The sequence below is a fragment of the Astatotilapia calliptera genome, chromosome 23, assembly GCF_900246225.1.
Source record: "Astatotilapia calliptera chromosome 23, fAstCal1.2, whole genome shotgun sequence".
Lineage (NCBI taxonomy): Eukaryota > Metazoa > Chordata > Actinopteri > Cichliformes > Cichlidae > Astatotilapia > Astatotilapia calliptera.
Window position 1 is genome coordinate 19,977,625 of NC_039323.1, and position 14,960 is coordinate 19,992,584.

The window sequence follows — 14,960 nt, forward strand, 5'->3', positions numbered from 1 at the left end:
ACTGGAAATAACTAAAACTACTTAAACTCAGTCTTTCTCACGATGAGGCAGAAATCCCTGAGCACAGGCTGACAGGCCCTCTGATTCATATCAGTGACCTCTCAGCATGTCTGTGTTCATCCTGATGAGACAAACGAGGACAATCCAACAAGGAGAAAACACACCACACGCAGGCGATAAAGACGTTAAACCTGCGGGGCTGTGGAGAGGCTAAAATGAGACGTTTCTTGTGAGAAAACCAAAGGAGAGGCGTTTCAGAGACAAGGCGCTCATTCATGATGAGAAGGCGCACGGCGCTCTCACCCTCGTCTTTCCCTCACAGCAGAGCAGACGGGCAGATTTGCAGCGTTCCTTCATGTCACTAATGGAAGCCGACACGGTGAACCCAGAGGAAACCAGAGGCAGCTCTAACCCAATTTTAGTCGCCGTCTCCTCGCATCCTATTTGGGTGATTGTACCAGCAGTAATTAAGGCTGTAATAATTAAATAAGTCTCTTTTAGCCCGAGTGTGGGAGAGGAGGTGAACATCTCGACAGATCTAATTAGCTCGTCTGAAGCCTCTGTTGTTTTTTTCCTTCCTTGAGCGTCTGGATGGTTTGCAGTTGCCTCCGATTCTCTGGGAGTGTATACTTACCTGTGTGTTTGTCTGGGCAGAGGTGAAAGGTCAGGCTGGGTGCCTTCACATGCTTAAAGAGGGGGGACGGCTGCTTTCTGTGGGTAATAACAGTCTTTAGAGGGTGCAAGCACACCTGCTCCGTGCTGCTGCAGTGAGGGTTAGAAAGTTGCTTAAGTTTGACTAAAAACTAAAGCCCACCAGCAGCTGTCACAGACCTCCACATGCATTTTTCTGGAGATCATCGCTCTCCTTTGAAGACGTGCTGACACGCTTATAACCCAGAAAACTAGAACAACGTGAGCTACAATATGTTCAAACATGAACATGCAAAAATCATCTGGTTACTTGAATCTGAAGTTGCTCGTGTCCACCAAAAAAATGAGACACACACTTAGCTGTCCTGTCCACAGTTACGATGCACTATTATATGTCACATATGCTGTGCAACACCTAATAGAGCAGTGTACATAATACATATATACAGACTAAAACCTTAATTTAAACAGGTAGTCTCAATGAGGGTGAGATCTTATTTTCAAGAGAGACAAAAACATATCTAAGAGAAACTCCCCCCGAAGAGCATAGCTACACTAAAACTTTGATGTTTTGTGATATTTTTGTTACAACATGATGATGGGAGCCTGTTATGGCATCATTGTGATGTCATACGGCATTGGATTGAAAAAATAAAAAGTGTGTTGTGTGCAGCTCTCTCCATGTCCTTTCATATGATATGTTACTCAGTATGATTTCTTGAAGTTTCTTTGTCATGGTTAACTTTGACCTTTGGCGCTAACAATGAAGGTTAAGGTGCTTAGCAAGCCTAGGTACACATGTCCCCCAAGGTCTAGCACCTTGCCCAGTTTTCATCAGCTCCAGCTGTTATTGGTATCTACATCACACAAAATTTGAAACTGATATCTAAAAAACTGTGGACGCTAGCAGCACTTGGGTGTTACTTACCCTCTAAATTCTTTTTTGTTTTTCATGTTATTCATAAAACAGCAAAGTGAGATGAGTTTTAAAGTTGGTCTCTATACTCTGGCATCAGCCCAGCCAGTGTAACACATAGCCAGCTAACCCTAGCTTCATTTATCTGCCAGTTTAACCACTTCTGCTCCTTGACTTGTTTTTATGAGTAGGAGATAAACACTGATGTTCTTTCAGTCATTGTTTATGGCAGGGGATGTCTAAACATTTAGTGAAGAGTTCAGCTACAAGTTAGACGTTTTTACATATTTTAGATATTTCAAAAACTTTCTAATTATCCTCAGATTTGTCTTTGTGCTATGCAGATATTTCTTAGGTTTTGCTAAGGGTTTTTTTTTTTTACAGCAGGGGGCACTGCAGCAGAGAGTGGTTTACACTTTGAACAACTGTCACTCATTTCAGGCTTTGGTTTCTCTCAAACTCCCTCAAGAAGTCATTTTGTTCATATTTTCTGCATGTCAAACAGCTCATTGTGGGTAATTAGTTTAAAACGAAGCCAGTTTGTTGCTGCCTCAGGACGAGCACTGAGGTCGAAACAAGACACCCGCTGATCTGGAAATGACTTTCTGCTCCGATTTTGTTCTTAATTTATGCTAAAAGACATTTGGCTGTTTTTATTTACTTGTTTTTTCCTGTTTAAAAGCTAAAATTCAGAATCCAAACAGCTCTTATTTACAGAGATATGTCATCACAAAGACACAAAGCTCCAAACCTTTCTAGAGTTTTTGTCACAATCACAGAGTAAAACAGAAAAATAGAGTCTAAGATCTACTTCAGCACTCCCAGACTCCCAGACCTGTATTTAACCGTCTGCGACCCCCCTGCTTGACTCCTCCGGGCTTCCATATTTAATCTGTCTGCATTTTCGGGTCCAGCTCACTCAAAGCCCCGAAGAGACAGCGAGATGTTTCCCAAACTCCCACAGCTATTACCGAACTGGAACCGCCCTCAGACAGAGGCAGGGAAGTCTGTCTATTTCTCCAAGCTCTCTGTCATCCTACAGGGGGCACTGTGGGTTAATTAGACTTCAATTGGAGCACGTTAAGTTTATTTGGTGGATTTTCTTCCATTTGTGTCAAAGTGTTTCATCATACAATTAATAAAAGTGGCTCGCTGTGTTTTCAAGTTAGAGTTCAATTCAATTTTATTCATACAGTGCAAATTACAACAACAGTTGCCTCGAGGCGCTGTATGTTGTAAGGTAAAGACCCTACAATAACAGAAAGAAAACCGAGGAAATCCCAATAATCACATGACCCCCTATGAGCAAGCGCTTTGGCGACAGTGGGAAGGAAAAACTCCCTTTTAACAAGAAGAAACAGGACTCTTCCAGACAGTGATTATGAGCTTTTAGTCATGAACATAATTATCAAAAAGATTATCAAAGACTCCTGTTGGAAATATCCCCATAAAGCCAGATATTACCACGTCGTCCCCGTATGGAAAGATACTTTTCATGTGATCGTGACGTCAGCTCTGCCACCTCTGAGATGCCTCTGATGATGATATACCAAAAACCAACAACACAACAAACTCACTCTAATCAAAGATATTTGGCCTCTCATTTGTACCACTTTTTTCAAAGACTCTTTACAAAATTAAGAAATACTTTCACCACAAGAGGGCAGCATTTTAGCTGGATCTTTAACTGTATAGTTGTCGACTCCTGTAGGAGTTATAAAAATATATTGTCTAAGTGTGATGGTAACATGAATTCTGTACGACAGTTCAGCTGACACTAGCTTGAACAATGTTGGGATTTACTGTAATTTCAATCATGGTTTTTGGATTACTGAGCTCAATTTCTAAGCTAATGTCAGCTGTTGTTGCTCACAGTTGATACTGGAAGCCAAAGACACCCCAATTTTGGTGTAAAATTCATCCTGAGTACTTCACATATAAATCAATCCACAGGTTTTCAAAGACATTAATTTGTTACAAACTATTCATATACCAGCTATAAAAAAAATCATCTAAAACAAAAAAAGTTACATAATTTTCACATAAGGATAAATTTGGTTTCAACTTCTTTTCCTGAATAATTACACAGTAAATAAAAAATAGAGGTTATTCCAAGCTGGAAGCATGCACACATCAAAGATAATACTGAGGAAGACTAAAAACGAGGTCGAGAAGATTCAGAGGGCATCATGCGAAGAGGAGTGAGTTAAGAATAATAGTGTTGAGCCAATCCACCAACAGAAACAATCAGCTGTACATCCAAGAAACACAATGTCTGTGTTTCTTCTGAGCTGCTGTTCAAATCGATCCACATGAGAACTGATGAACCAAAAGACTGACCCTCCAAGAACTCCAAATCCTGTTTGACAGCTCTGAACAGCACATCTCTTCTTCTCCTTCTAAATAAATTAATAAATTCGGAGAATTCACCAACAGATACCTGGTGGAGATGTTAAATTATCATTCAGCAGCATTTTTGGTCATTTCCTGTGATTATTTGTTGATTTCCTGTGCATCAAAGAGCTGATTTTCCCTCTGCTCTCTGAGCTCGATACGAATATTAAACAAACGATTTGTTTGGAGGTTTTCTGCAGAGTGACGATCAATACTGACCCTGCTCGCTGCCAGAAGATACTTAAGAAACTCAATCCCCATCAGACCTCCTTCTCATTGGATGAGCCGCCGTCAGGGCAGGGGCGACCTCGGCGACCAATCAATCGAGCCCCTTTCAGCTCTGATAATCAAAAATCCAATCAGTGTCCTAAATGTTAATTGATCTGGGAGTAGAGCAGCTCAGACTCGAGTTTGAATCTCATAAGAGAGATTCTGGTGCTTTTTAGAATAAAAATGAGGCTTTTTTTTCTGTCCGTTGGTGTCGATCACCCCTAAAGTTTAAGCATTTTACTCTCGTTAGCTGTGATGCAGACCACTGAGAGATTCTGGGAGTTCTCCCTTTGTAAAAGTTTTTTTTTTAAAAGGCTGAAAACAGAAACAGTTACTAATCTCATGAACCTGATCATCTAATTTTCTGTGAATGTTCTTCAGTGGGATTTCTGAGGGCAGAGAATTAAACTAAGAACCAACTATTTGTTTTTGTCTGTCCAAAATGACTGAAATTTAAATGTTGAACCCAGTAAGATCCATTATCTTGAATTACCCCATTAATGTTAACCTAATCTTTGAGTGACAGCTCAGTCATGTGGGCAATTTGAAGTTCTGTGCAAATTTACTTTCTTTACATAGTGCCAAATGAAACATCTGCTTCAAGACACTTTATATTGTAAGTTTAAGATCCTACAGAAATACAGAAAAAACCCAACAATCAGACAACCCCCGATGAGTAAGCACTTGTGGGAAGGAAAACCTCCCTTTTAACAGGAAGAAACCTCCGGCAGACCAAGGCTCAGGGACCGGCGACCATCTGCCACAACTGGTTGGGGTTGACAGGAGGAAGACAGTAAAGTGAAGTAAAGCTACATCCACACTGGAAGTGATTCATGAGGTGAGCAGGACCAAAGATCAAGTGTTCTCTACTTCCAGGTGAGTGACTGAACCATCCTATAGTAGGGTCATAATGAAATATTAAGCCTATGAATAATTGGTCGGGTTTTTCTCTTTGATACCTATTTTTGTAAGGCATCACCTAGACCAGGGGTCCCCAATCCCAGTCCACGAGGGCCGGTGTCCCTGCAGGTTTTAGATGTGTCCTTGATCCATCACAGCTGATTTAAATGGATAAATTACCTTCTCAACATGTCTTGAAGTTCTCCAGAGGCCTGGTAATGAACTAACGACTGGGGTGCGACCGTGGCTCAGGGGTTTGGGAAGCGTATCTGTAACCGGAAGGGCTCTCTGTCCTGGTCGTTGTGTCCTTGGGCAAGACACTTTACCCTACTGGTGTTGGCCAGAGGGGCTGATGGCGCGATATGGCAGCCTGGCTTCTGCCAGTCTGCCCCAGGGCAGCTGTGGCTACAACCGTAGCTGCTTCCACCAGTGTGTGAATGCGCGAATGAATGAATAGTGGCATTGTAAAGCGCTTTGGGTGCCTTGAAAAGCGCTATATAAATGCAATCCATTATTATATTATCATTATTAATCATGTGATTCAGGTGTGCTGACCCAGGATGAGATCTAAAACCTGCAGGGACACCGGCCCTCGTGGACTGGGATTGGGGACCCCTGACCTAGACAAATTAACCTTGGTGACAGGAGAAATCAGCATCCAACTCGATCTCTCGAGTATCTCTTCCACCCTAACCACTGTACCACAGCAGGCTAGAAATTGTCAGATTTGGTCATGACAAAAGCCATCCTTTAGAAAAAAGGCACTACAGACTCTAGATGATCTCAGACATTACTAAACTCCAAATTTCTGGTCCTGAAAGCTGCGTTTTGCAGACTCAGGGCTTCGCACGGCCTTCACTTCGTCTTCACTCTGCAATTCTCACTCCTGATGGCGTCTCTTTCCTCCTCCACCGTGTGAGGAAATCCGCCCTGGCATTTAGAGTCTGACGAAAAGGTTGATACGGCCACACTGCTCCACTCTGACTGAATGGTGTCGGGCAGCACTTTGGGCGGCGTCCCCCTGCACCCTTCATCTGTGCATCTGCTTCCTCCTCTGCTCTGCTCCTCATTGTAATTGCTTTTCCCGCCACATCCCCTCCACTTTACAACATGTGGCGCTAATATCAGCAACCTCTCTCAGATTGTGCCATTTAGCTTCTATTTAAATGCTGGGGGGAGGCAATGGTGGGTGCAAAGGGTGGAGGGGCTGAGGTCGGCTGTTCTTCTTCTTCTACATCAAACTGGTTTATCTCGGTAAATGCCCGCCGGCCATTCGCAGGTCTATTATCGCTGCTTGTTGCAGCAACTGATGATCCAACCAGGTAAGCAGCTCCTATTAGAGGAAGCTTCATTTACTGCAGTGCCCCCCATTCCCCCCTAAACCCCTGCCTCCTCCACCTTCAACCCCCTCCACCGCCACCACCTCCTCCTCAGGCCCATAATGGATGGTCGTGGTGCTCGACTTGCATGCAGGAGAGGTTTAATTAAATCATAGTCCAATCATAATCCATGTTGTTAATTAAACTGGATAATTTATAAGTACAAAAGAGGGTATTTATTAGCTGCTCTGCGGTGGTGGCAGAGCTGTAACGTGCACGCTCCCCGTGCACGGACACTTACACCTATGCTCCCCGGCCCCCCCTCTCCCTTCCTGCCTTCCAACCTTTTACTATTGATGCCCCCGTGTGATTGATAATGAGACAGAGACTGCTGTACTATTTGTCTAATGGCCGTGCAATTAAATTCCCTTGTAAATGACCCATGCCTCATTTCATCCTAATCTATGGAATTTTGATTGAATTTGTCAGCCCTAATTGAAAAATACTGCTATTTAATGTCTGCATTGCAGTTGCAGATCAGGCCGCCTTTAATGAGATCGTGTCCCAGTGACCCTGAGGAGGAGGAGGAGGAGGAAGGGGAGGGAAGGAGGAAGGAGGAGGAGGGGGAGTGCCCTTGACTCAGCCTAGGAGAAGAGAGGAGGGTCCACTGGGAGATCCGCAGGAGGTCAGGGGTCACCGGGATTCATAAAATGGCCCGTGTGTTCACCGGCGGCATCGACAAGCTTCGTATTAATTGATGAGGAAGCCATTACAGGATTCATTAGAAGGGAGCTTGATGCCGGCGTGCGAGCAAATATTGTGATTTAGAGCTGTGTTTTGCAGGAGATGGATCGCGGGATAATCACTCCGCCAACGACTTCAGACCTCATCAGGAGCCACGACAACACGAGCCAGAGGACGAGTCAGAAAAAAACAAACTTAAAGCAGATGGAAGAGGCGCTGATGGCAGGATTCAGAGGATTAAAACACAGAAATATGAATTCCCGTGTGCATGCATTACAGTATTTGCAGGCTTTAACATGTCTGTCATTTAAATGCTTAACAGCCTCCCACGCAGACAGCACAGAAGCATCATTAATGGATTAAACTGAATGAGAAACTTGTCTCATTAAATGTATACATTTTGTATGTATTTACTTATTTATTTTACACTGACTCTGCACCTGTGTGAATGGTCAAACTGCCAGATTTCAGGATGATAGGTGAAAGCACTAAATGAAGGCCTGCTTTAGAAGATCCTTCGATTAAATTAACACAACGTCTCATTTCACATATTTGCTTATAAGCTACTAATGTCTGTATAACCAGACTTCAGTTTTTGTAAATGAACAGCTAAACAAACAGCAAGGGCCTTGGGTAGGTTTGGTTAGACTGGTGTTAACCAGTAGGAAGCCCCCAGCTGGTCCAAACTAACTTTAAAGGGTAGATTAATATTGGCTTCATAATGCAGTGCTTTACATACATTTCCTTCACACGTGAAAGATTCCTGGTTTGAGGCCAGTAGGAGATGCAAATCCCTTTGGGGTTGCATCACGAAAAAGCATCCAGAGTAAAAATCTGCCAGATTAAAAATACAGTGAAAACCCTGGTGAATAAGGGATCAGATAGGAATCTTTAATGGGCATATTTAATGTTTCAGCCACTGATGGTGCCATATGTAAACACTGACATCAACATTTACACAAGCACCGGGGGCACGCCAGAACGCCATCTCTGAATGATAGCTGAAAAAAATCTTTGCATCACTGCTGGTACTGAGGAAACAGAAGTCTCATCTTTCCAAGCCGTTGAAGCGTTTCTCTCCTCATAAATCTGAAGTACCACTGAAATGGTGGTAAAAACTACACAATCGCACACTCCTGTCTTCAGCCTGAGAGACGCATGACCCACTGAAACAAAACCAGTGAACGTGAGGTCATGTTTTGCTGCCTGCTACCATTCACAAAGGTGACAACAGCAGGTATCAAGTGGACTTGCGCTAGCAGTGGTTCCTGAAGAATTGTGCACCTTTTGGACTCATACGCCACAAGAGAAATGTCAATTTAGTCAGTTATAACCAAGATTTTAAGGAGAATGTAAATGGACCTTGGTAAAGGTAGCTAAAGGCTTAATCTTAACCATCATTACCCACCCAAAGCTATAAATCAGTTGGCAAACCAAGAGATCATAAAACACAAGCCAAAAACAGAAAGGAGGAAAAATGTCAGTGTCAGTCTAAGTTATGGCTAATGGTTTGGGTGATTCATGTTTTTCTTACGTTTGGAAACATCTGGTTTATGGCATTTATTTTGGTGTCTGCATCATTAACATTTTGGATGATTTACTAGTGATACATTCTCTCAGATAAAGGTAAATGACAACAAACTCTCTGTTGTCTGAGCAGGAACTGACCTTTCTGATTATTAACTAATGACTGCTCAAACCAGAGGTGCCAGACAGGAGGCAGAGCAAACCTGAGTCAGTCTTCATTTAGTTTAAAGACTCACTGAAATGAAAATTGCTCACTCTGAAATGAATTCATGTTTCTTTATGCTAAATATGTGTAAAAAAAAAAAAATTGTTTCCAGGGTGCAGTAAGTAAGGACGCTGAACACTTATGAGAGATTTTGGAACCAAGTGTGAGACAAACAAAACATTAACTGTGGGGATACATTTAGAAAAACACATTCATCACTAGGAAAATCAATGCCAAGGAGCAGTGAAGCTATTTGGACCTTTCAAAGAGAGTGCTCTTTTTTTTTTCTTTTAACATTTTACCCATCAACCCAATTATTCTTCAAACTTTTTGTCTTTGATGTTGTTCTGCTTTAAAAAAAAAATCTAAATTATGTGTAACAGTGTCAATTTTAATAAACTGCCCAATAAAAATTATAACTAGAAGTGTCATAATTCAAAGTCTGACCAGATGGTGGCGGAGCTGTCTAGCTGTTCAAACACCTAAACACAATGATACAGAAATGTGTCTGTTTGTATGGACGTTTGTTTCTACACAAGTAATATAATAATATCATAACTACAATTTTAAGTACTTGTACTTAAAATTTGTAGATACAGCATTTCTTTTATTACTTTGCTGAAACTATACAAATAAATGGAAAATGTGTATGAATATAAGTCCTAAAACAGTCCTGTTTGCTCCCACCTGGTGAATCATAAAAAGCTGCTCATTTTAAAAATGAATAAATAAAGTTTAATTGAGCTTTTGTGATTTGTGTTTCTACAAAGTATTTAATCTTTTTTTTTTAAAGACCACAATAATATAAGGACAAATATACTTACAGCAGTTATCATTTATACAGGTCTTATTCACATGAGTGCTGCTACTTTACTCATACTGGGTCACTCACAGCACCACCTACGTGAGCCATGTTCCCACAGCTATGGCCTGAATAAACAAAACAAAATTAGTAGTAGTAGTGCAAAGGACTTGGTTTGTGAGTGATGAGGGTTACTCAGACCATGGCTTAGATTGGTGACATGAGTGGGCGGGTAGTGGGGTGTGGGGGAAATAGTATTTGTTAACAGTCTGAATAGTTCAGGGGAAGAAGCTGTTTGTGATGAGAGGAGAAGAAAGAAAATTAGCTTCTGCCAACACTCAGACCATTTAAAGCAGCACAGCATCAAGATTTATATTCTGTTATTTTTTATTTTACTAAGTGGTGGTGTTCCACAGAGCTCCATATACGATTCTATTTTTGTTTGTTTTTTAAATTGTACAGCCTTCTACGTGGGGGCTTTCTGTGTGAATTAAGGTAAATGTCAGTTTATATGCAGATGATACTCTGATTTATTGAAACGTGTGCAAACATGCAGGATTGTAATTTAAATCATCATCATCTGCATATAACTTGATATTCACCTAATCACCAAGTGGGAACATGGACAATTAAAAACAATTTGTATTCTATGGTTTAACTTTTAAATGAGCTGGTGTTTAAAAAATGGTTCATCCTTATCAGGGGGCTTATGTATATCTTTATTTGCAGAACTGAAAATTTAATTAAAAAGATGTGGACCTAATAGTTATTCAGTTTTCCTCAATTTTGAGTGCATCTGAAACTCTTTGGGATTATTAGCACTACACTGTATGATCAATTTTATGAATACAATGCATCATGTTAAGCTTATTTAGTCGTGAATATATGTACTGCAAATGATGAAAGTTTATGACCTCTTAAAAGATAGAATAAAAAATATTTTAGTCCTAAATATTCTTTCAGTGTGCTTTTCTGTATTAAACCTGGGTGATAAAGTGCTGGAGCATTACAATGTGATATGACAACAAGACAAACAGACAAACTTCTGATTCATAGTGTCTGGATTTAGCTGCTGAAATAACAAGACAAGACTGCCGCCATCGGGTGAAACTACAAATTACAGAATTAATTCTTAGCACGCTTTTACAGAAAACCTTTCTCTATGCCAGCAGTCTGATCTGACCCTCCACAGAAAAAAAGTAAATTCTCTGCCATCTAATGTTTAAAAACAAACATATATGATTTGGTTATGAAAGGATGGATGTCATCACAGATGTAGGTGAATGTCAGGCACCAAAGAGGCTTTTAACTCTCAGCCAGAGAAGGACAAAGAAGCTTTGACTTTAAGCCTGCTGTCCAGCCTTCAAGGAGGAACATGAAGCAGCTACAACACTCTGATGAATGTCCAAGAAAAAAAAAGAATTGAACTAAAGCATCTTTCCTCTGTGTCTACAAAAAGGCTCTAAACATCACCGTGCACATAAATCCTGCAGCTCAGGAGCTCCGATTATTTGCCGGATCACTATTACCTGGTGATTTATGCGGATTTTTAAATGATCTGTATCTGTAGCTTATTATTTACAATGATGTGTTTTCTCGGGCCTAAATGGCCCGAGGTTCCACTCAGTGTAATTGCCATTCATCCAGGATACCAAAGCCGCCCTATCGCGTCATCTCAGCCAGCCAATCATCGCGTAGAGCGCGGGGAGTGGGGAGGAGCCCTCTCGGAGAAGGCAGCGCAATTAAACTGAGGGGAGCGCAATTTAAATCCAAAACACTGCTGGACGCGCGCCGAGTGGGTGAAAAAACACACACGCTTACAGACACATACACCGAGGACACACACAAACCCACACCGTGTCAGCGGATGAGTAAGGGAGAAGAGCCCGCTGCTGTGACACCGGGTCCGGTCAAGTTGAAGTGGAGCGGCGCGGGACCCTGAGGTGCGCACTGTGCGTCAGTGCGAGCGGAAACACGCACAGTGGATTCTCTGGTTTTGTTTTTTTTGTGTGGAAACTAAAATCAGGAGGAAGAAGTGTTGCTCTCTCGGCTCCTCTTAGGGACTCTCTCTCCTCCGCCGCACTGATGGGATGCTCTTCTCTGCTGGGATTATCGCTCCTCTGAGCCTCTGTGGGCTTTCCTCACAACGGCGGTGACCCCCGCGGCTCCTCCGCCCGCAGCGACTCCTATCCGGTCTCCTCCGAGCTCCAGCGGTCGTTCATATGAGCGCAGCGTTCAGTCCGTCCTTCATGGTGATGCAGCGGCCACTCGGAAGCACCACCGCCTTCAGCATTGACTCTCTGATCGGGGGGCCACCTCAGCCCAGCCCGGGACACTTCGTCTACACCGGGTACCCGATGTTCATGCCATACCGGTCGGTGGTGCTCCAGCCGCCCCCACCGCCACCCCCGGGCCTCCAACAGGCGCTCCCCACCGGACATCACCCGCACCCCCAGATCCCGAGCCTGCAGAGCGGCTTCTGCTCCAGCCTGACGCAGGGCCTGACGCAGGGCATGGCGCTCACCTCTACCCTCATGGCCTCGCTCCCCGGCGGCTTCTCCCCGTCCCAGCAGCACCAGGAGGCAGCCAGGAAGTTCGGCTCTCAGGCACTGCATGCGGTCTTCGACAAAGCTCAGGAGCTGCGGCTGGACGCGGAGGACGGAAAGAGCTTCCTGCAGGGGAAGGAGTCTGCGGCGCTGCCGGGTTTCCACGACACGGACACGCCGGTACACGCATCCACAGGTAGGCGGGTTCCTCATCCCGTTTCCCGCTGAAAAATTCATCATTTTATCTGATTTCAGTGAAGGAAAAAAATCCTAATTTTAAAGACTTTAGTTCGTTTGATGAGATGTTATGTTGAGAAATAAATGAAGCTGAAACGCGAGAATATTTCCTCATTGTTTACAGAGTTTCACGTGTTTAAACAAAAACCGTCCAGGTTTGATCTGTTTTATTGAAGCAAGAAATTAACTAAAAAAAATCTGCTTTTTAACGACGATTTTCAAAAAGAATCTGGGACATTTAAATTTGATTTTCTTCAGTGATTTTAAACGTTTTTATTTGCGTTTTCAAAATAAATTATTCGGGAATTATTCGCAGGCCCAGCGCTCATTTTTAATTTCTGTAAATCAACATTTTAAAGCTTTAAAAGAAATACCAATAATAACAATAATTGATTAATTTTAAAAACCAAACTTCACAATTCTCATAAAAGTGGGATCCATGTGGGTCGATTTAATCTCTAATAATTATTGAAATTATTCTGATTGATTTTTGTCTTTGCCGATAAATCATCCTGATTTGAATGTTCACTGACAGGGGAAAAAAAAAATCCTGCGCCACCGCTTTTATTGCTTCCTCATATAAAACAAACACATTTGTTCCCTCTCGGGTCCCTTATTTGTGATGATCTCTGACACATTAGAGTGTCACGCTGAGGGGGAGGTGCGGGGGAAAGGCCGCGCGGAGACACTCCGCGCGTAATTACGCATGAAAATAAAAATCCTCACGGAGCGCGTTCTTTGGAGCCACACTAACCTCATGATGGATATTGACACGAGACACGACAACTGCACCCCTAACCCCACCACGCACATACCTCCACCCCCAACGCAGCCACCGCCCTCCTCACCCCTTCAGCTTCCACACGTCACAGTTTCGCATTAAAAATGTAAATCTAACCTCATATTTAATTATTCTAACAGCATCTCCTCCTAACATATCTCTCACAGAACTTTTCTTCTTAACATATTTAGAAAAATATAAAGTTTTTGGCTTTTACATGTTAATCAATTTCCCCCCAAACACGCGGAGCATTTAAAGAAATCTTAAATGCGCATTTTCGCTCATTTCTTACATGTAATAGCTGTAAATTAAACTTTGCGATTAATAAAAAGTGCAGATTGTGAGAGAAAATTATTTTATTGGGTCGCTTAATTTATTATTCAGAATGAAATAATCAGAAATCTTTTGTAAAGAAGCATCAAAACTGTGAAAATAAGAGGGGAAAACGGAAGAAGCGCGTTTAAATATTTTGGTGACTTTTTGTCACGTTTGTTTCTGCCTTAAACTGATAAAGTTTGTTGGTTTTGTCCTGGTCTCACTGGTGGTGCTGTGTGTTCCTCCTCTTCCTCACAGTCAGAGCACACAGCAAAGAAGACTCCAAGGAGGAGGAGTGCGGCCGAAAGGACGAGAGCTTCTCCATGGACAGCGACCTGGACTATAGCTCGGACGACAACCTCACCTCCATGTGCCACAAAGAGGACGGAGACGGAGGAGGGGGAGGTCTGGATGAAGGCCCGCACCTGCACGGGCCCCCCGGCGGCGGCTCCGGGACGGGAGGAGGAGGCGCGGGGGGCGGAGGCGGTGGGAAGAACCGGCGGAGGAGGACGGCGTTCACCAGCGAGCAGCTGCTGGAGCTGGAGAAGGAGTTCCACTGCAAGAAGTACCTGTCCCTCACCGAGCGCTCCCAGATCGCGCATGCGCTCAAGCTGAGCGAAGTGCAGGTGAAGATCTGGTTCCAGAACCGGCGCGCGAAGTGGAAACGCGTGAAAGCTGGAAACGTGAACAACAAGTCCGGGGAGCCGTCCCGGAACCCCAAAATAGTGGTGCCCATCCCCGTGCACGTGAGCCGCTTCGCAATAAGGAGTCAGCACCAGCAGATGGAGCAGGCCAGACCGTAGAAGAAGAAGCGGGAGGACCGAGGCCGGACTGAGAGGCCGCGAGCCGCGTTTAAGGGGGGAGGGGTTGTTTTATTGTGAAAATATCGGATTCAAGATTTTCAAAAATCGCAGAACTCATTAAAAAAAGGAAAGAAAGAAAAGAAAGAAACGTGAATGAGTTTAATGTGATGGGTTTATTATTTTTTATAGTTTCTATTTTAACAGATTTCTTTCATCGAAGCTTAGAGAAAAGAAAAAATATCAAATGAAGTGAATGAAACTGATCTGAAAATGTGACAAATTCAAACATAAAGGAGGATAATTCAAAATAATCATGTGATTATTTTTCATGAAGTAAAATCTTTAAAAATCTTCTCACTGCAGCGCTATTACTTTCGGGATATCTTTGCGATAATAATTATCTTTATTACATTTCATTTGATTTTTATAAAATAATTTTACATCATTGAATTGAGAAATCAGAAAAAATAAAAAGTAAAATCTGAAAATAATTATTATTCATCACTGTTTAAAGAGGTGCGATTCTTTTCTCTCTTTTTTTTTCTTTTTC

General features: G+C 42.6%; 1 protein-coding gene across 1 annotated transcript; it reads left to right on the forward strand.

Moving 5' to 3' along the window:
• The first annotated feature begins 11,481 nt into the window (after positions 1–11,481).
• gbx2 (gastrulation brain homeobox 2) lies at positions 11,482–14,622 on the forward strand. The gene is made up of 2 exons (XM_026159274.1): positions 11,482–12,470; positions 13,866–14,622. Exons 1-2 carry the CDS (start codon positions 11,951–11,953, stop codon positions 14,408–14,410), a joined length of 1,065 nt encoding a protein of 354 aa, XP_026015059.1. The 5' UTR covers positions 11,482–11,950; the 3' UTR covers positions 14,411–14,622.
• The last annotated feature ends 338 nt before the right edge of the window (positions 14,623–14,960 follow it).

Excerpts from the sequence above, each read along its gene's own strand:
- gbx2 (XM_026159274.1), top strand. The coding sequence starts at position 11,951 with ATGAGCGCAGCGTTCAGTCCGTCCTTCATGGTGATGCAGCGGCCACTC. Across the intron at positions 12,471-13,865 it reads GCCGGTACACGCATCCACAG|TCAGAGCACACAGCAAAGAA; the intron begins GTAGGCGGGTTC and ends TCTTCCTCACAG.